Here is a 22,052-nt window from a genome sequence, read left to right as displayed (position 1 = left end):
TATCTATAAAGGTTAACAATTCTACTATCACCCCATCTTCCCAGGCCCGGTGCCTTGGGGATATCCTCCATTCTGCCCTGTCCTTCACTCCTCATATCCAGTCACTTATCAAATCATGTCACTTTCACCTAAGAAATATTTCCAAAATACTATCACCAACATTTATCACCCAAGATGCTGCCAAAATTCTTATTCACTCTCTTATCATATCTCGCCTGGACTACTGTAACTCCCTATTAATTGGCCTTCCCCTCCAAAGACTGTCCCCTCTCCAGTCCATAATGAATACTGCTACCAGGCTTATACACCTCTCCAACCCCTCCTCCTCTGCCATGCCACTCTGCCAATCCCTGCACTGGCTTCCCCTACCATCCAGGATAAAATTCAAACTAATGACTCTCACATTCAAAGCAGTTCATAACTCTGCCCCACCCTACATCTCTGAACTCATCTCTAGGTACCATCCAACCCGCTTGTTACGCTCCCTTTTCTCCTTGTAGACTGTAAGCTCTTTTGGGCAGGGCCCTCTTCACCTCTTGTATCGGTTATTGATTGCTTTATATGTTACTCTGTATTTGTCCAATGTATAAAACCCACTTATTGTACAGCGCTGCGGAATATGTTGGCGCTTTATAAATAAATGTTAATAATAAGAAACAGATTCAACCACAATCTAAGTATTAATTTCATGAAAAATGGTGTGGGAGGGTTATGTATTAGGGGCACTCTTTAACCTTGGTTACAAAATCTGCCACCACCACCATCTCTTTAGCTGAGATTGGGCATGCTCCAGGTTAAGAAAATAAAAAAATATAAAAAATAGGTTTACAGTTCTTTGTTTAAAGGAGACGTACCATGTTAAAATTAAGAATGTACAAGTGAATTATACTCCTCTAAATATAGAAGAAAAAATTGTGTTTTGTACTGATTTATTGAGAAACTCCTCCAAAACTTTGCTAGTCCCACCCATTCTCTGGATGTGCAGGGGAGCCAGCGGGACTCAGTACAGGCACTGTAGGATAGGAACCAATCAGCAGCTAGGCTGACCTGATAGGGAACTCAAGCCTGTATTTGCTTGTGTGACTGCAGGGCTGTGATTGGCTATCCCCCTCCTACTGTGCTTCTGGCAGGGACCATTAGGACACGCCCACTTTTTATTTGAAACACAGGCAGAGACCTGATGGGATCTATAGGGAGCTCCAATAAAGGGGCCATTTTTACAGACAATATACATTTTTAAAGCAAAATAAAACCAGCACCATATATTATTCGTAATTTCCTACAAGATTAGAAGTTTTTCATTGATCCAATATGTTTCCTTTAACTGGAGATAAGTCCCAATCCAAAATAAGTCTTTTTTTTTTATGGTATACTTTTTATTTGTAAATTACACTGTTTACATAGCAAATAATTCACTCTATCATTTCAAGTGATATTCAGTGCATTGTGCCTGAGTCTGAGCTTTCAGAAGGAGCCAGCGCTACACATTAGAACTGCTTTCAGGTAACCTATTGTTTCTCCTACTCCCATGTAACTGGAGGGGTCCCAAGCTGGACTTGGATTTCTTACTATTTTTTTGACGCTAGCAATTTTGCAATTTCGAGAATATTTTGCATTTTCCGGTGAGATGGGACAGATTCGCTCATCACTACAAAAGAGCGTTCTTTTTAAAACAAACATATTTATAAGCGATGAGCACAATTTACTAAAAGGTAAGTCAGTATAAAGTTGGGAAGAAAGACTTGAGTATAAATAAGTGAAGTTCTTTACTGAGAAGTTGTATACATAGAAAAGAATCAAGAATGTTCTTCAACAAAAACAACATTTATTTGCATTCTTTTACAGATCAAGAGGAGACTAAAAATGAATTCAGATTTGTTCCAATCACCTTCTTAGGTTTTCTATTTGTTTTCCTTACCATAGAGAATTTGGGTTAGAGGTTAACTGAATTTTTTTTTACTTTGACCAAATAATAAATGTTTTTTTCTTTTCTTTTTTTGAAAGAAAAAAAGTGTGAATGACATATAATCTCTGTGAATCACTGCTAAATATATTGGCATGGTATCAATAGAGAATAAGAATAATCATGGATATAAATACAAAAAACGAAGCTGAATAATTTGGCCAAATCCTGTGTTTGGTGCATCCGTACCACAAACTTAATCCTGCAGACAATATAGAGAATGATAAAACCAAACGTTTAGAAAGTATTTATGGTAATTTAGTGGGATGGAAAAAAATGATCCTCAAATATGTGAGTGTGTGGCACGAAAATGCAAGAAAATGAGTGAAAGTACTAGGTGGTGTAGACTTTCAGTAGGCACTGTTTGTCCAGTTTATACCCCTGCATTCTACATTCATACTGAAGCTACATGAAATTGCAAAGACCAACTATGTTCAGATACAGTATATATATATCAGTGATCCCCAACCAGTGGCTCGGGGGCAACATGTTGCTCACCAACCCCTTGGATGTTGCTCTCAGTGCCCCCAAACTAAGTAGTTTTTAATTTTTGAATTCCTACTTGGGGGCAAGTTTTGGTTGGATAAAAACAAGATTTACTACCAAATAAAGCCCCCTGTAAGCTGATAGTGTGCATAGAGGCCCCTAATAGCCAATCTTAGCCCTTATTTGGCTCCTCCATGGTGCTTTTGTTCCTCTCCAAGTCTTTTTACATTTGACTTTGGCTCACTAGTAAGAAAGGTTGGGGATCCCTGATATATATGATCTGAAAGATGTCCTTCTAACAGACATCTGAAATATAGTTTAGTATAATCAAATATAGTAGTTATTATTGACCCATATGAATACTATCACATTGTTATTAGTGATGAGCGGATTTTTTCAGCAGGCATGAATTCGCAGCGAATTTCTGCATTTTTCCACCCAAATTTTGTGGAAAGATTTGCCGCGCGTCAAAAAAAAGTTGTGATCACATCAAATTGGCTGCGGTTGAGTAAAAAAAAAAATTGTGCGGCAAACGCGTTTCGCAGAATTTTTGCCAGGACAAATTCACTCATCACTAACTGTCGTGTCTGGTTCTTGTAATATAGAAAAGCACATGGTAATATAAAGCTTTATATTCAAGTTTAATTATTACAAATATGACAGCTGATATGAAGTTAATAAATTAGTTTCCTAGAATCTTATTACACTAGGAGGCTTATTTAACAAAATCGAATTTGTGAATTTTAGTTTTTATATCACTTTGATTGAAATTTAAATTTGACAAAACTCAAATGTTTTTTTATTTATATATTGGAATCTAAAAAAGTCAAATGCATCAAATTCATATACTGCTTGTCAATTTTAATGACGAGTAGTCATTTGAAAACTTAAAAACGCAAATTGAAAAAAAATCACTTAAATTTTGCCGATGACAACACCCATTGGCTTTTACATGAACTTTCATTTGCGTTTTTTAAGATTAAATTTGATTTTTTATGAGTTTTTCACTTAATGGAAATCAAACATTTGAGTTTTGGAAGCCCTAATTCAAATTCATGTTTCTTAGCACAAAATTTTTTTATTACATTTCAAATTTGTAAAAGATTTTATATTAAAAGTGTAAGTATTAAAAAAAAGGAAAACTTGATCTCTGAAAAGCAGGAAAAAACTGAAGAAATTTGGGTTTATTGTCGAAAACTCAAAAAACAGATTGAAATATGAAAATACAGGTATGGGATCCCTTATCCGGAAACCCATTATCCAGAAAGTTCCAAATTACGGAAAGGCCATCTCCCATAGACTCCATTAAAAGCAAATAATCTAATTTTTAAAAATGATTTCCTGTTTCTCTGTAATAATAACACAGTACCTTGTACTTGATCCCAACTAATCTATAATTAATCCTTATTGGAGACAGAACACTCCTATTGGGTTCATTCAATATTTGAATGATTTTTAGCAGACTTTAAGTTATGGAAATCCAAATTACAGAAAGATCACTTATCCAGAAAACCCAAGGTCCCCAGCATTCTGGATAACAGGTCCCATACCTGTACAGACTTCTACATGAACTGTCCAGCTTTTAGATGGTGAATTTGTTCAAGTTTTGGAGAATCAGTTTGAATTGTGTTAAAAACTCAAATTCGAATTTTGATAGATCTGCCCCTTAGAAAACCATTATCTGACCATCTATTACTAACAGGAAACAGGTTGACTTCGGTTAACATAACCATTAAACTGCCACTTCAGACATCTTCTCTATGGTTTTAACATTTAACTTTAAAATTGGATTGGAAACTTTTCAGTGACTGTCTAACACAGTTGAAGTTCCTGAGCGGCGGTCGCTGTTTGAGCTATTCGATATCTCCTTCCCCGTTATCAACTACTGTGCCCTGTGCATCTCTTTCAGGCAGAAGGCCGTACTCATTGAGAAACGATTCTACATCCACTGCAAAAAACTCATCATTTAAATTCTCTGTGACGCTGATGAAGTTGCTTATGAGTTCACCTGCCTTGTAAACTAACAAGGTGGGCAGGACCTCACTGGAGAACCTTTCTCCGGCCCCTGTATCAGCAGCTTTGATTTTACAGAACTTGACTGTTGGGTACTCTAAAGCAAGACATGTTAAACAATTGTTAAGGGCCTCACAGCCTTTAATGTCATCAGCAAAAATGTGAACTATGACTGTAGTAGTCTTACTCTCCTTCTCTATGGCCTCTAAAAACTCATCCCCGCTCTTAAGCTCCACCAAATAACCATATTTGGGGCCAAAACTCAACCTCTGATGCATGTCGTGCATACATTGCTTGCGGTATTTTTTTAGGCAGTGTTCATCCTCCTTGTCGTTAATTAATTCATATTCTTGCATGCTCATCTGCAAAAGAACACAAATTGGTGCTGCATGAGTTTATTTGTTTGTTTTAAAGGGGTACTGCACAAAAAAACACATTTTTGAACGATTTCTGTCCATTCAGTAAACATTTGTAATGGTTTTAAAGGTATTTATTTGTAAATGTAATTGCTAGCGGAAGCAGTATCCATCTGGCTGCTTATTACTCTGCCCCAATGCAACATCAACAGCATTTGTAAGACTTGAGTCCAGTGCTGCCTTTCAGCAGTGAAGATTTAGGCATTATGAATGCTGCATTTTTAAGCAGCCAAAACCCTCAGCATCAGATTGCCTGTAATCATCCCTATTTACTTCTTGGAAACACGACAATCGCGTTAGTATTAGAAATAATATAAACGCGAACTACAGTATCTACTGAATGGTAGTGTGTTGGGGGTTTCCTTAATGGAGAAGGATCTAGGGGTTTTTGTTGATAACAAGTTGTCTAATTCCAGGCAGTGTCATTCTGTGGCTACTAAAGCAAATAAAGTGCTGTCTTGTATAAAAAAGGGCATTGACTCAAGGGATGAGAACATAATTTTGCCCCTTTATAGGTCCCTGGTAAGGCCTCACCTTGAGTATGCAGTGCAGTTTTGGGCTCCAGTCCTTAAGAGGGATATTAATGAGCTGGAGAGAGTGCAGAGACGTGCAACTAAACTGGTAAAGGGGATGGAAGATTTAAACTATGAGGTTAGACTGTCAGGGTTGGGGTTGTTTTCTCTGGAAAAGAGGCGGACATGATTACTCTGTACAAGTACATTAGAGGGGATTATAGGCAGATGGGGGATGTTCTTTTTTCCCATAAAAAGGATCAGCGCACCAGAGGCCCCGCCTTTAGATTAGAGGAATGGAACTTTCATTTGAAGCAGCGTAGGTGGTTTTTCACGGTGAGGGCAGTGAGGTTGGGGAATGCCCTTCCTACTGATGTTGTGATGGCAGATTCTGTTAATGCCTTTAAGAGGGGCCTGGATGAGTTCTTGAACAATCAAAATATCCAAGGCTATTGTGATACTAATATCTACAGTTAGTATTAGTGGTTGTATTTATAGTTTATGTATGTGAGTGTATAGATTGGTAGGTGTGGGTTGTGTGTGCTGGGTTTACTTGGATGGGTTGAACTTGATGGACTCTGGTCTTTTTTCAACCCTATGTAACTATGTAATCTGTGTTTCCATATGACAAGAGCTTGCATGAGCTTTTCCATGATAATGGCACCTAGTAGTACTGAGTTTGTAAGGTTGTTTGGGGCTCAACAATCCTAAAAATACCCATGAGATTACCCTTAGAATGTATCATTGCATCTTACTATGTGAACCTCATGGGGTAATTTTGGTTATCTAAAAATCATGGATGCCAAAGTGCCCAAAATTTCCCTATGTGCCACTCTCCTACTAATTGTTATTGCTGCATCAACAAAAAAGAAACAAGTAATCAGTACTATAAAGCATTTCTTCCCATTTATCAACATTCAGATTTTCATGGTTTTAGAGGTTTCTCAAACCAGGACTAAACATTTTAATGAATGTCAGTCATTTATCAAAAGATCCCAATTAAAAAAGCACAAATGAAGAAAGTCACAAAAACGGCAATTTCATGCTGCAACACAAATGACAGCATCAAAAAAACAGGAAAAACCTCTAAAACTACTAGAAAATAAAGAATATCCAGTTGTAAATAGGACATCTGCCATTGACTTCTACATGATCTCGACAGGTTTCAGATGGCGTATTTTAGCTTTTGGAATTGTTGCAGTTTTGTTGCATAATAAATCATAAAAAAAATTGTGTTTATTAATTTTTCCATGACAAAATTGTATTTTGGCACAAAAAAACAAAAAATGTGAAAGAAAAATAGTGTTAGTAAATGTCCCCTTACCTTACGACTTAATTTTTCCTTTGTGTCTTTTTCATCTTTGATGGGAGGTTTGTATGGAGACGACATTTGCCGTAGGATTTCTTTTTTATTTGGAGGGATTGATTCCTGGTCTTCACTTATTAATTTGAATTTTCTCCAGTCATGGATAACCCCTTTTGGACCTGTATGTAAATAAAGGCAAAACAATCTACTGAATCTCTTTAAAATGCTTTCTACTAGAAACAGTGGCATTCTGTATGGAATGTACAGTGGGGGACATATCTACTGATGTATTTTTAATTTCCCTTGGCTCAATGGACTAACGTACAGTATGTGAAGGGGCTGATTAATTAATTTATTCTCTGTATAACCTCTTGGCCAATTTTGTTAAACCATGTATCTTGGTGACAAGAGCTTTTAACAGAAAAAATGCTCATATATTACTTGTAGAATGATGTTGTAATGGACTGTGTAAGGAAATGTGTCCTTGGCAATCTGTATCCTATATCTGTACCCTGCAGACCTCTGGGCAAATATGTGGATTTTCCAGTGGCATAACTAAATGTTACTGGGCCCCGCAGCAAATTTAATTTATGCCTAAAACATTGGTAAGCTGACTTATTCTACCAGGATATATTAAAACTGCTTATTATTTAGGGCCTTACCGGGCCCTTTAAATGAGAAGGAAAGGCTAAGTCACTTGAGGGTGCCAAAATGTTAGGTACCCCCAAGTAACTTTAATCGCCTACCTTTTACCCCGGGCTGGTGCCCCTGTTAGGAGAGAACAGCACCAGCCCAGGGTACCTGTAGCGCTTCCTCCTTCCATGTTTCTTCTGCTGGCAAAATCCCTGGGCCGGCACATGCGCATTAGAGTAAAAAGCCAACTTTTTTGTTAAAGTTCGGCTTTTCACTCTACTGCGCAAGCACGAACACGGAAGAGGAAGCGTTGCAGGTACCCCGGACTGGTGCTGTTATCTCCTAACAGGGGCACCAGCCCGGGGTACGAGGTAAGCGATTAAAGTCACTTGGGCGTGCCTAACATTTTGGCACCCCAAGTGACTTAGCCTTTCCTTTTCCTTTAAGGGCAGTGACAGACGGGGAGATTAATTGGGCCGTGACAAATCTTCGCTGTCACGGGCGACTAATCTTCCTGCAATGCCATCCCACCGGCTAGAATGTGAATTGCAGTGGGATGGCATACGTGTCGCTGCAATGTCCCAAAGTCACCCGAAGTTGTCTTGAGAGGAAACTTCGGGCAACTTCAGGACATTGCAGCAATACATATGCCATCCCACCGGCTATTTACATTCTGGCCAGTGGGTTGGCATTGCAGGGAGATTAGTTGCTGCGAGAACGAAGATTTGTAGGGAGTTGACTAATCTCCCCATGTGCCACTGCCCTAAACTCCTGCCCCCCCCCCCCCCCCCCCAGGAGACTGCAGGGTCTGCTTCTTCTGTAGTTATGCTCCTGGGGATTTACCTGTGTTTGTGGCTGATCCTTCAAAATCAGTTTCCTCTTCGACATTTTGTGGATCAAGATCCCCCATGGCTACGAATGGAATCTGCGTGTAGAACATCAACATAAATGTTATGTACCCTTTAGTCAACATTCCCCTTTGTTATTTTATGATTACACAACATATATTTTAGAATGCAACATTGCTCCCCCAAAAAGGTTATGGAGTAGTTTTTACTAAAAGAAGAAGGATAAAGGATGAGGTCTGCCATAACTAGAATATGCTTTTTTTGTGCCTAGCACTGACTGTTTCCTGTCCCTAGCACTGATTGTTTCCTGTCCCTAGCACTGAGTGTTTCCTGTCCCTAGCACTGAGTGTTTCCTGTCACTAGCACTGATTGCTTCCTGTCCCTAGCACTGATTGCTTCCTGTCCCTAGCACTGAGTGTTTCCTGTCCCTAGCACTGATTGTTTCCTGTCCCTAGCACTGAGTGTTTCCTGTCCCTAGCACTGAGTGTTTCCTGTCACTAGCACTGATTGCTTCCTGTCCCTAGCACTGATTGCTTCCTGTCCCTAGCACTGATTGTTTCCTGTCCCTAGCACTGATTGTTTCCTGACCCTAGCACTGATTGTTTCCTGTCACTAGCACTGATTGTTTCCTGTCCCTAGCACTGATTGTTTCCTGTCCCTAGCACTGATTGTTTCCTGACCCTAGCACTGATTGTTTCCTGTCCCTAGCACTGATTGTTTCCTGTCCCTAGCACTGATTGTTTCCTGTCCCTAGCACTGATTGTTTCCTGTCCCTAGCACTGATTGTTTCCTGTCCCTAGCACTGATTGTTTCCTGTCCCTAGCACTGAGTGTTTCCTGTCACTAGCACTGATTGCTTCCTGTCCCTAGCACTGAGTGTTTCCTGTCACTAGCACTGATTGCTTCCTGTCCCTAGCACTGATTGTTTCCTGTCCCTAGCACTGAGTGTTTCCTGTCACTAGCACTGATTGCTTCCTGTCCCTAGCACTGATTGTTTCCTGTCCCTAGCACTGACTGTTTCCTGTCCCTAGCACTGACTGTTTCCTGTCCCTAGCACTGATTGTTTCCTGTCCCTAGCACTGATTGTTTCCTGTCCCTAGCACTGATTGTTTCCTGTCCCTAGCACTGATTGTTTCCTGTCCCTAGCACTGATTGCTTCCTGTCCCTAGCACTGAGTGTTTCCTGTCACTAGCACTGATTGCTTCCTGTCCCTAGCACTGATTGTTTCCTGTCCCTAGCACTGAGTGTTTCCTGTCCCTAGCACTGATTGCTTCCTGTCCCTAGCACTGATTGTTTCCTGTCCCTAGCACTGACTGTTTCCTGTCCCTAGCACTGACTGTTTCCTGTCCCTAGCACTGATTGTTTCCTGTCCCTAGCACTGATTGTTTCCTGTCCCTAGCACTGACTGTTTCCTGTCCCTAGCACTGATTGTTTCCTGTCCCTAGCACTGATTGTTTCCTGTCCCTAGCACTGATTGCTTCCTGTCCCTAGCACTGAGTGTTTCCTGTCACTAGCACTGATTGCTTCCTGTCCCTAGCACTGATTGTTTCCTGTCCCTAGCACTGAGTGTTTCCTGTCCCTAGCACTGATTGCTTCCTGTCCCTAGCACTGATTGTTTCCTGTCCCTAGCACTGACTGTTTCCTGTCCCTAGCACTGACTGTTTCCTGTCCCTAGCACTGATTGTTTCCTGTCCCTAGCACTGATTGTTTCCTGTCCCTAGCACTGATTGTTTCCTGTCCCTAGCACTGACTGTTTCCTGTCCCTAGCACTGACTGTTTCCTGTCCCTAGCACTGACTGTTTCCTGTCCCTAGCACTGACTGTTTCCTGTCCCTAGCACTGATTGTTTCCTGTCCCTAGCACTGATTGTTTCCTGTCCCTAGCACTGATTGTTTCCTGTCCCTAGCACTGATTGTTTCCTGTCCCTAGCACTGAGTGTTTCCTGTCATTAGCACTGATTGCTTCCTGTCCCTAGCACTGATTGTTTCCTGTCCCTAGCACTGATTGTTTCCTGTCCCTAGCACTGACTGTTTCCTGTCCCTAGCACTGACTGTTTCCTGTCCCTAGCACTGACTGTTTCCTGTCCCTAGCACTGACTGTTTCCTGTCACTAGCACTGATTGCTTCCTGTCCCTAGCACTGATTGTTTCCTTTCCCTAGCACTGATTGTTTCCTGTCCCTAGCACTGATTGTTTCCTGTCCCTAGCACTGAGTGTTTCCTGTCATTAGCACTGATTGCTTCCTGTCCCTAGCACTGATTGTTTCCTGTCCCTAGCACTGATTGTTTCCTGTCCCTAGCACTGATTGTTTCCTGTCCCTAGCACTGATTGTTTCCTGTCCCTAGCACTGAGTGTTTCCTGTCACTAGCACTGATTGCTTCCTGTCCCTAGCACTGATTGTTTCCTGTCCCTAGCACTGATTGTTTCCTGTCCCTAGCACTGATTGTTTCCTGTCCCTAGCACTGACTGTTTCCTGTCCCTAGCACTGACTGTTTCCTGTCCCTAGCACTGATTGTTTCCTGTCCCTAGCACTGATTGTTTCCCGTCCCTAGCACTGATTGTTTCCCGTCCCTAGCACTGATTGTTTCCTGCCCTAGCACTGATTGCTTCCTGTCCCTAGCACTGATTGTTTCCTGTCCCTAGCACTGACTGTTTCCTGTCCCTAGCACTGACTGTTTCCTGTCCCTAGCACTGACTGTTTCCTGTCACTAGCACTGATTGCTTCCTGTCCCTAGCACTGATTGTTTCCTGTCCCTAGCACTGACTGTTTCCTGTCCCTAGCACTGACTGTTTCCTGTCCCTAGCACTGATTGTTTCCTGTCCCTAGCACTGATTGTTTCCCGTCCCTAGCACTGATTGTTTCCCGTCCCTAGCACTGATTGTTTCCTGCCCTAGCACTGATTGCTTCCTGTCCCTAGCACTGATTGTTTCCTGTCCCTAGCACTGACTGTTTCCTTTCCCTAGCACTGACTGTTTCCTGTCCCTAGCACTGACTGTTTCCTGTCACTAGCACTGATTGCTTCCTGTCCCTAGCACTGATTGTTTCCTGTCCCTAGCACTGATTGTTTCCTGTCCCTAGCACTGACTGTTTCCTGTCCCTAGCACTGACTGTTTCCTGTCCCTAGCACTGACTGTTTCCTGTCACTAGCACTGATTGCTTCCTGTCCCTAGCACTGATTGTTTCCTGTCCCTAGCACTGATTGTTTCCTGTCCCTAGCACTGATTGCTTCCTGTCCCTAGCACTGACTGTTTCCTGTCCCTAGCACTGACTGTTTCCTGTCCCTAGCACTGACTGTTTTCTGTCCCTAGCACTGACTGTTTCCTGTCCCTAGCACTGATTGTTTCCTGTCCCTAGCACTGATTGATTCCTGTCCCTAGCACTGATTGCTTCCTGTACCTAGCACTGATTGCTTCCTGTCCCTAGCACTGACTGTTTCCTGTCCCTAGCACTGACTGTTTCCTGTCCCTAGCACTGACTGTTTCCTGTCCCTAGCACTGACGGTTTTCTGTCCCTAGCACTGACTGTTTCCTGTCCCTAGCACTGATTGTTTCCTGTCCCTAGCACTGATTGTTTCCTGTCCCTAGCACTGATTGTTTCCTGTCCCTAGCACTGATTGCTTCCTGTCCCTAGCCAGACATGGCAGCCACCAACCCTGATGCCCAGCTTTGCATTTCTGGTCAGGTACAGGGGAGCAGAGCCATTTTCTAATTAGGGAGGGTCCCTGTGCTTGATTACAATATGGAGTTAGTTTCTTTTGGAACAGTTCAGCGTAAAAATAAAACTGCAAAATATAATAAATAAATATAAAATGTTTCTAATATAGTTAGTTAGGCAACAATGTCATCCATGACGGCTGGAGTGTGGAGACTTCCAGTCAGCAACTTGAGGAGGGGCCACAAGGAACATAACTGTTCAGTTTGCTTTTAATGCCGAGCTCACAGGGCAGATTCTCCTATGGCCCCGAAAAGCTAATATTGTCAAATACTTGTCATGGAGGCACCCATATGAATTAACCATTAAATAAATGTTAAACTGAAAAAATCTTTTTCCTTTTGATACATTTAATTAGATATACTTAGTACATTACATATACGCCTAATTAGACACTGTCATATGCACTAGAGTTTATTTGGAGGGGCTGAACTTGATGGACTTTTGTCTATTTTTAACCCACATTAACTATGTAACCTTTTAGTAATTATATAATGGCGGTCAAAATGAAAGTAAAGCACATTGTCGCCTTAGAGTATTTGTTAGCTCTGTTGGCAAAGACAACTTCCTGCCCTCAAGATTATGTCCTTTTCCTTTTTATGAAAACCTATTGGAAGGTTTAGGCATGACGCAGCTGTAAAAATAAATAACCAATTATTGTGATTGGTGTGTTAAGGTTCTAGTTGACTGTTTCCTATACAGCAATTTTGTTTTTATCTAAATTAATTAAAACTTAGCCATGTATTGTGTGGCAAACTTAATCGTTTAAGACATGGACTTTCAAACTTTTTTGGGTTACATCCCCCACCTTTGTGACTGTGTTATTCTAACCTTCCTATTAAATCAGAAGATAAATAGGTAACCACATAAAATAAAAAGATTACATTATATGTGAGAATTAAGAAGGGACAGGAGTGTTCTTCTGCCCAACAATCCTTGCGCTGATAGATCATGACTTCGTAGAGCTTTCACTTAGTGCTGGTTGATGTTGGTACAATTCCAGCTCCAAGTAAAAATACATGTAGGTCACTTAGTCATTGAACTAATTAGATATAAGTCCTCGAAGGTTTGGGCGGTAAGCAGGAATGACTTATGTGTGGCTTGCAGAGGTAAGAAGTTAATGTGATTGGATACAGATAAACAAGTCAAGCTGTCGTGATAAACAGTGCTGTCATGTTTGCTACATTGTGTTTTATAAGAGGGTTATTAGATTCCTAATTCCGTCTGATTTAATCAAATTACTGCATTGTGGATCTATTATGATTTTATTAAATGATGGCAATGCTTAGTTTAAGAGGTGATTATTGCTGAAACACAATATAGTGTTATTAAGGAATTACTGTTAGGCCAATAACCCAGTATTCCTCTGAAAGTAAGCCACTACTGTTTCATGGGGTGCCATACCTACTGCTCATGGCAACGCATAAACAAGACTGAAATCAAGTACATTTCATGCTCCCTTTAGTCATTCAGATTGCCCCAATGTGGTCCTGCCTATATCTCTGGTGCTGAATGTAATTGTGATGCCTCTGCTTGTTTCATAGTGTCTGTATGAAATGTCTTGATAACTATGCTACAATGTGGAGCTGTGGCCACAAAACCAACAGCAATTAATGGGGCAACTTGGTAAGTGTCCTATGAAAGGGACTGGATGGGCATACCTTCTGTTGAGATGCAATATATCAAACACTTCCTGCAAGTAACAATTATTAGATTATCCAACAATACCCAGGCTGCGCTTTCTCACATTTCCACAAAAACGTATTCTTGATGGCGAGTCCATCAGTTTATCAGTTATGGCAATACTGATGATTATTTACAAGTACCATATTACTGTACCTTCTCCACTATTCTAATTTTGGTAATCACAAAGGAATTATTGCCATTGCTTGGATTTTTAAGGTCCCATTACTAGTAGAAGGCTGGTTTAACACAGGGAATTTTGATCTCCAGGAAAGTCACTTTCAGATAATATTTACTTCCCTTTCCATTCAGTGACAATCACTGGGAGTAGCACACTGGAATCCTCATATGGAACATCCAGGTTGGCAACTTCTGTTATTGTTTATGGCGTACAGCAGGTAATGTGTGGTTTGTACATTTCTACATGGACTAAGATTACTAATATCCATAGCCACAACTGACTGGATTGTGGCCCCACTCATGGAAGCATGCTTGGCCAAGGCTCATGCTCAGCAAATTACAGGAGTTGTTGCTCCTTAAGGGGTCTGTGTTGACATGTATAGCAAAAAGGTTAATAGAAGAATTAAATGTGGGAAATCTGATCTCATTAATAAAGACAGACATGTAGCATCTGAACTCTTCAGAAATTCTTACCAGTATTCTCAGTATTCTGCAGTATTCTAAAAGAAAGATAGCTTTTTTGGATTGTGCTGCTATATAACTGATGCTCAACTTGTTGACACTCAGACACAAATGTTTACAGGATAAGAAGCTAAAGATGTCGTGGCAGATGTTCAAGTGTTCCCACCCACCAAGCTGTCGATAATATGAATCTTAATCAAAGTCTAGACAATAAAATGAAATATCTTCCAAACCAGATGCCAGAATCACACATGTATCAAATTTGTTCATGTTGTGCTACAAAATGTATTTTATATCTTTGGATTGGCCTTGTATTGGCCTCCATCTCTTTACCCAGTTGCTCCTCCAAGTGCCTGAATATGGTTTAATATGCACCCACAATGGGCAACCAAAACGTATATTATTATTTGACATGGAATAAAGTTTCAGAACAATAAAATCTTTTTTTAGATGTACAGGTATGAGATCTGTTATCCAGAAAACTGTTATCCAGGAAGTTCATAATTATGGGATGAAACAGTAGCTTGTACTTATATACTTATATAATTAATCCTTATTGGGTTAATTTAATTTTTAAATGATTTTTTATTAGACTAAAGGTATGGAGATCTGAATTATGGAAAGATCCCTTATCCAGAAAACTCCAGGTCCCATGCATATATATACACAGGTATATCTGTATAAAATGCTTCATGTATATAGTGTGGTACATTAAAATAATGCATTAACAGAACAGACAGGAAACAAAACAATGTACATTCATGCAAAAATATCTTCCCCATAAAGCTTGCAATCTAAATGGGTGGGTCATTTGCAAAGATAAATAAGAGGGTAAGGAGCACTGCAATGTACAGGGGTTAAGTTATTGCCTTAAAAGTACCAAGACTGAGTCAGATGTTGTGCTAAAGTGTCTTTAATCTGCAAGAAACTGAAGGGTCTGAATGGAGGATTTCAGGAATAGAATTCCAGGTATAAGGAGCAGCAAAAGAGAAAGGTGTAAGGTGGGGAGCAGCAGTGAACAGACCTGTTTTATGCTTAGAGGAGTCATTTGTGAAGAAAATAAGCTCCTAGGCGCATGTGCAAAAGCACTTACACCAAAGGGTGTGCCGCTCTTTGCAAGAAGCGCCCAGATCAAAAATCCAGCACGCCATGCACAGAGCAATGTTAGTAGGCGCACTCCAGCCCTGTCCTTACCGTCTGCCTTAGAGTAGGGCCCTGATGTGGCCTGTGCCCCCTGCTGCCTATGTTCCTCCCCCTGCCCCCCATCATTTTGAATCTATCATGGCCTAACCTAGCACATACTGCAGTGGTATACAGGCTCAAGGAAGAACCAAAGTCTTATTGCAAACTGAGCTGAGTGTAGTGACTGGTAAAATGTGGCTCACGAAGGAGATGCATGAACTGACAGCAGTACAGGGCTGTCCATTGATTTCAATGCATTTTGCTACCTTTTTCCATTTTGCAATTTTTTGTAGTAGTAGATGATGCAGAAAGAATCGAATACAACCAAATTACTGCCAGCCAGCAGGAATACTAAGGATAGTATATAGGGGACGCAGAAAACCAGAAGTGGAAAAGGTTCATTAGGCTCAAGGGGAGCAAATTCAAATGATGGATCCGCTAAAACAGGTATTTCTAGTAGAGGTGCAGTAAAGACATCTAAAGCTAAAAGGCCTATATGGCTTAATAGAAAAGTGAAACCAAAGACCAATTTTCCTCATTTAGCAATTAGCCAAAGCTAGTAGCTTTATATTATGTGAAATAATGTTCTCTGAAAAGCTAAGTTATCCTCTATTTCACCCTCACCCTCTATCAATCTTGTTTTTTTTATATCTAATGTAAATGTTAGTGTAAAAAGTATATGGCATAATTTTCACCAGCAGATGTGCCCCCTGCCTGCCCAGCACCCCATGGGGGGAGGGGTAATATCCAACTATGCAGTCACCTGTATTATCCTTGTATAAATATCACCACTAACAATTTACATTTCAATTTTTCTATAGTTTATTTTCTATGGCTTTTAAGAAGAATTGAATGAGTATTTCTTAATATCTGGCTGTTTATTTAGTAGTCGTACCCTGCCAAGTTTGATTCTGGCTGCGCCGGCTGCCTAGACTGTTCTAGTCTGACCCACTTAGCCTGTGATTTATACCTTTCATCATGAGTTTCACATTCCAACAGTGTCATAATATTGCGGTATTTCAGTTTTTCAGCTGCTTCATGCAATGGTCCATATACACCTTACCCCCATGTCTAGGCATATACCCCTTCAACCTTGCACTGCACCCACTGACGAGAAAGGGAGAAGGGGAGAAAGTAGGGCACACGTGGACTATATACAGGTTACTGTTGAATGCCAGTAGAATAAGATACATGTGAGCTTATGAAATAAAAGGCACTAAGTAACCCATAACAACCAATCAGCAGGTAGAATTTACTGGTCACCTGTTTAAAAGCAAACATCTTATAGGTTGCTATAGGTTACTGCTACTGGGCAAACTAGCGGGGGCATTTACTAATGCTTGATTTCTTCGGTTCAGGTTTTTTTGTTACTATGTGACAATTCCCAGTGCAAATATACACCAGCTAAAACTCATGTAGAAATCAGCAGGTGTCCCTTTTACAATCGAAAGATCTTTCTGGCTTTTTTGACGCTGGGTTTTGTGCAGTGAAAAAGTTGCAGTTTTTGTGTTTTTCTGTGACTTTTTTTGTTGGTGCTTTTTCAGTTCAGTTTTTTTTAGTAAATGACTAACATACTATGGAAGATAGTATTTTATGGCCACAGACTGTGTTCACCATCCTCTTGCCATTGCATCCATCTAACATTTACTATGCAGCTGTCTTGTAAATTCTCACATTAGATTAATTGAATCCTCATATAATATTTACCAATTTCTGATGGAAGTTATCGCTTCTCGCCTACTTATCATTATTGCTCATCCTTATTTCTGCAAATAACAGGGATTTGCTTTAAACTACAACACCTACAACATTTAAATCATATTGGTGGAATATGAATATAAAGTTTTTTTGTAACCACATTGATTATTACCATGTTCCTTAAAGGGGAACTCCGGTTTCCAAACCAAAATTTGTTAAAGAACAAGGAAAGGCAAAGTCACTTGGGGGTGCCAAAATGTTAGGCACCCCCAAGTAACTTTAATCGCTTACCTTGTACCCCGGGCTGGTGCCCCTGTTGGGAGAGAACAGCACCAGCCCGGGGTACCTGTAGGAACGCCTTTCCTTCTCCTTTGAAGAGCCCCACACAACACAGAAACCCCTAATATACCTATCACTGTAATCTGTTACTTCAAAAAGTATGAATAAATACCATTTTTCTATATGCTGAAATCCAGCTGCAAAACAGTTGCTCTTTTTCTGCAACATTTGAAATGGTGGCAGGGGAGGAGGGACTAAAACACAGATGTTACAAATTGTAATAACTTCTCCACAGCTTTCAGACAGCATGCAGGAACTACATATCCCACAATGCATTGCACTGGGATGTATCATTCCTTACTGACATCACTTGTGCAAGGAATTGTGGGATTCGGGGGATGCAGGCTGAAGGCAGGCGGAGTACAGTCGACTTTTATTACTGTTACTCTCAAAGTAACCAGTAAAGTCATCCAGATCAGCAGGAGAACAGGGGGCCAGGCTTAGGAAACTGTTCAAAACCATATTATTACATTAAATATTATGAAAAGGTTGCATATTTTTCATCTGATGTATATTTATATAAGTTGCTTGAAATTATGTCACTGGGGTGGAAGTGCAAAATTTTAGACACCACCCAGTTATTTTAAGTGGCGCAAAGAAAGAAAAAGGAAAAGGATCACTCTCTCTCAGTTACCCTGGTGCATTTCTCTGCTAACAGGAGCAGCGTTCCAGGGGTATCATGTAAGTGATTACAATCACCAGGGGGGGCTAATATTTGGAACCCCCCAACGACTGCACCTTTCCCTCTCCTTTACGTTGTGTACTGGCATTTATAGACTGCAGGCCTTATTTTTTTTTGTTCTTAGAGTTCAGCCAACTGAATGGATTTCTTACATGGGAAGTACAGGACAAATGCACCCTGGAACTTTGATCCCCTGACCCATAGAGCTTATTATCTCACCCTCCTGCTTAGAATAGAAGAAAATGAAGTGACTTGGCCTAGTTTGCACCTCAAATTCACCAGTTTCTAGAATAGTGTGAAAGTCATTCTAGAAACAATGTGTTTCTAAATTTTCATATTGACTTCTGATAGATGTACATTAATAGCAAGAGCATCTGTAAAGCAAGTGGATTTCTAAGACAAACTGAGGCACCATAGGGCGGAAGCTTCATCCCTCGTCTCACTTGTAACTCTGACTCCATTAATCACCTCACTGTCTGACTAATATAGATAATGAAGATTAGCCTATAAAGGAAATCAGATTATTAAGACTCTCACATTATTACTAATGCAACGGAAATGCTACAGAACAGAGATCATTGCATGCCAGGATAGAAATTCCATTCAGCTTCCTCTGAACATTTATAGCTGAAATAGAATGGATCAGGGGCATCGGACTGCAAGTGCCATTAGCAAAATATGCAGACCCTTGACTGTGATACTTGATTACTTCTAATGTTTCAGACCAATTTAACAGCCCACAGGACGGGAAGAGTGGCTTTATCCTTGGTTATGTATGTATGTACAGGTATAGGACCCGTTATCCAGAATGCTCGGGACCAAGGGTATTCCGGATAAGGGGTCTTTCCGTAATTTGGATCTCCATACCTTAAGTCTACCAAAGAATCAATAAAACTGCAATTAAATCCAACAGGATTGTTTTGCATCCAATAAGGATTATTTGTATCTTAGTTGGGATCAATTACAAGATACTGTTTTATTACTACAGAGAAAAGGGAAATCAGTTTTAAAATTCTGAATTATTTGATTAAAATGGAGTCTATGGGAGACGGGCATTCCATAATTCGGAGCTTTCTGGATAACGGGTTTCCGGATAAGGGATCCCATACCTGTATTTATTTATATAGCACCACAATTTTACTCTTTGCTTTACAAGGCATAGACACAAACAGCAGTGTATTTAATATAAGTAATACAGTAAAAAGAGATAAATCTATGCTTAAGTGCTTAGGTATTTTTTTAATACACAGTTGGGATGAGGTCCCTGCACCACAGAGCTTACAGTCTTTCAGGTTATACACCATTCAGTGCATTTGGTACAAAGCCTTTTTAGGCATGTAGGCTATAAATATCAGCTTGAGTTGTTGCAAACTTACTGCAGATGGCTAGTAACCCGGGTGTTTATACCCCAGGACCAGCATTTGGAGAAGGAATGCAAGTTAATGATTAATAGTTTCAAGCAGAGCTCACCCCGTATACTTTGTGACCTGAGTGCAATTAGCCCCGAGTCCCATGCCAACGAAGGAGCACACTGCAGCAAGCAGTTTAACACAGGCAGTAACTCACCCGATCCTTGTAGTGGTCTGGGTGCCAATGCCCTAAACAGGTCACCACTTTCACCACCATAATAGGCTTGCACACCGGACGATGATTAAAAACCTTTATTCCAAATCAAAACATTGGGCCCGATTCACTAAAGTCCGAAATAAGGAGTGCTATTTATAGCATGCGTTAAAAATCTTATCACTTCTTATTTTTCCCTCGATTCACTAAAAGGACACTTGTCATAATTAAGAAGCGATGTTCTTGGCGTTATTTATCTTGCGACGACATATTTTCAAGCAACGTGCTGCATAATATGTTGTGCTCTGCGTAATATATTGCTTGAAAATATGTTGTCGCAAGATAAATAACGCCAAGAACATCGCTTCTTAATTATGACAAGTGTCCTTTTAGTGAATCGAGGGAAAAATAAGAAGTGATAAGATTTTTAACGCATGCTATAAATAGCACTCCTTATTTCGGACTTTAGTGAATCGGGCCCATTGAAACCACCTAATGCGTTTTGTTCACAAGGGACGTAATGACAGGCTATGATATGTCCCTTGTGGATGAAATGCATCAGGTGGTTTTAATGTTTGATATGGAATAAAGGTTTTTATTATAGTCCAGTGTGCAAGCCTTTTACAATAAAAAAAAAAAAAGCCTAATTCCTAAACTCCTAAACAAACAGTTAAATATTTAGCCACACTTAGAGGCAACTTTTTTTCTTTAGTTATTGGACTGAAAATGAGGATTTTATCCCATAATACATTTGTTTTGCTATGCAGAATAAAAACAGTTAGGGGCCGATTTACTAATCCACAAACGGATCGAAAGCAGCCGAATGCGTTTTTTTCATAATGATCGGTATTTTGCGTTTTTTTAGTTGCCGTCGCGACTTTTTCGTAGCCGTAATGGCTACGAAAAAGTCGCGTCAATTCACGAAAAAGTTGCGAGGGCGACGAAAAAATCACAAAAAATATGAAAAAGTCGCAAAATGTTCGTTTTCAATCCGATTATTTCCCATTCGGATTCGTGGATTAGTAAATCAGCCCCTTAGAGTTACACAGTTCAATCACATATGTGTGTTTGTTATAAATTCAAATTCATTTTAGTCCTCAAATTCTTAAAAAAGATATCCCAAATGGAAAACCAACTGGTCCTTTGGACAGGTTACAGGGACTTTTGCCTTCCAAAATCAACTTGTGGTTTAGGTAAATCATATATAACCATCATTTATGAAAACCCAAATTCTAACAATTCTATGTATTACATAAAGGCTAAAAACTCACAGCAGCAGCCATTTCCTAAAACACAACAGGAAAGCTAAAATAACATATAAATATGTCTGAAATAACTGCTTCTAATAACTTGACCATAACAACACAGCTGCATATCATGTACCTATAAACTGTGTCATTTGGTAAATAAAATTGGCATTATTGCATAATAACACTATAACATTTGTTTGCTTCTTTCTCTACTCAGATATGATCATTGAAACAATGGAGGACATTTTCCTGACATCTAATTATATTCTATAATTATTTAAAAAAAAAAAACATGCTGACATATATCCCCAAATAATAGAAGTATCAGTATTAAAACTGCTGAAAAGTTGCCAAATGATAGCATTTTAGAAAATGTCTATACACAAAAAGGGGGTTGGGATGAGAGCACTGCAAGGCCAAATAAAATGTACAATGGAAGTGCAACTGATCTCGCCAAATTAGCTGCAATTATATTGATTTCTGTATTTTACTGATAAATACAACATTGTCCCTTAATAAAGATCTTTACCTCTCCTGATGGTTGGCTTCAGTTTGGAACAGTAACAGTGTCCTTGAGAGTGTGGAACGGAGCGGGATTAGTCGCCTCACCACTGCGCTCTCAGGGCAGGGCAACAGATTGGGAAAGAGGTTTAGCCTCCTGGATAATGATGACACTTGCAGAAATAGCTCACTCTACATAATAGGATTAGTATAAGGGACTTAAAAATGTAGTGCATTAGTTTTAACCAATCAAGTAAGAGCAAATATCTGCCTATGAGAGAGGTGGATGAATAGAAATATTTATTGGAATGGATGAAAAGAAACATGGAAACTTGTGATATTATATACATGAACCAATACTACTCTAAAACTGTATTCGTACCATCTTACACAATGACTTGCTAACCCATTCCAATTTGTCATTAGTCTAAATCGTGGATCCTCAACCATGTTCACCTGTGAGCCACATTCAAATGTAAAAATAGTTGGGGAGCAACACAAGCATGAAAAGCTTCATGGCGGCTAAATAAGGGCTCTGATTGGCTATTTGGTAACCCATATGTGGACTGGCAGCCTACAGGAGGCTCTATTTGGCATTACATCTGGTTTTATACAACAAAAACTTGT

General features: G+C 40.0%; 1 protein-coding gene across 1 annotated transcript; it reads right to left on the bottom strand.

Annotated features, from left to right (window-relative positions):
• Nucleotides 1-3,976: 3,976 nt before the first annotated feature.
• Nucleotides 3,977-21,599, bottom strand: pdc (phosducin). The gene is made up of 4 exons (XM_002933770.5): nt 21,454-21,599; nt 8,173-8,254; nt 6,715-6,875; nt 3,977-4,824 (listed from the first exon to the last, which is right to left on the bottom strand). The coding sequence occupies exons 2-4, from the start codon at nt 8,237-8,239 to the stop codon at nt 4,303-4,305; spliced, it is 750 nt and encodes a 249-aa protein (XP_002933816.2). The 5' UTR covers nt 8,240-8,254; nt 21,454-21,599; the 3' UTR covers nt 3,977-4,302.
• Nucleotides 21,600-22,052: the final 453 nt, after the last annotated feature.

This window comes from Xenopus tropicalis, chromosome 4 (assembly GCF_000004195.4).
Source record: "Xenopus tropicalis strain Nigerian chromosome 4, UCB_Xtro_10.0, whole genome shotgun sequence".
Classification (NCBI taxonomy): Eukaryota; Metazoa; Chordata; class Amphibia; order Anura; family Pipidae; genus Xenopus; species Xenopus tropicalis.
This window is presented reverse-complemented; position numbering and strand designations above follow the sequence as displayed.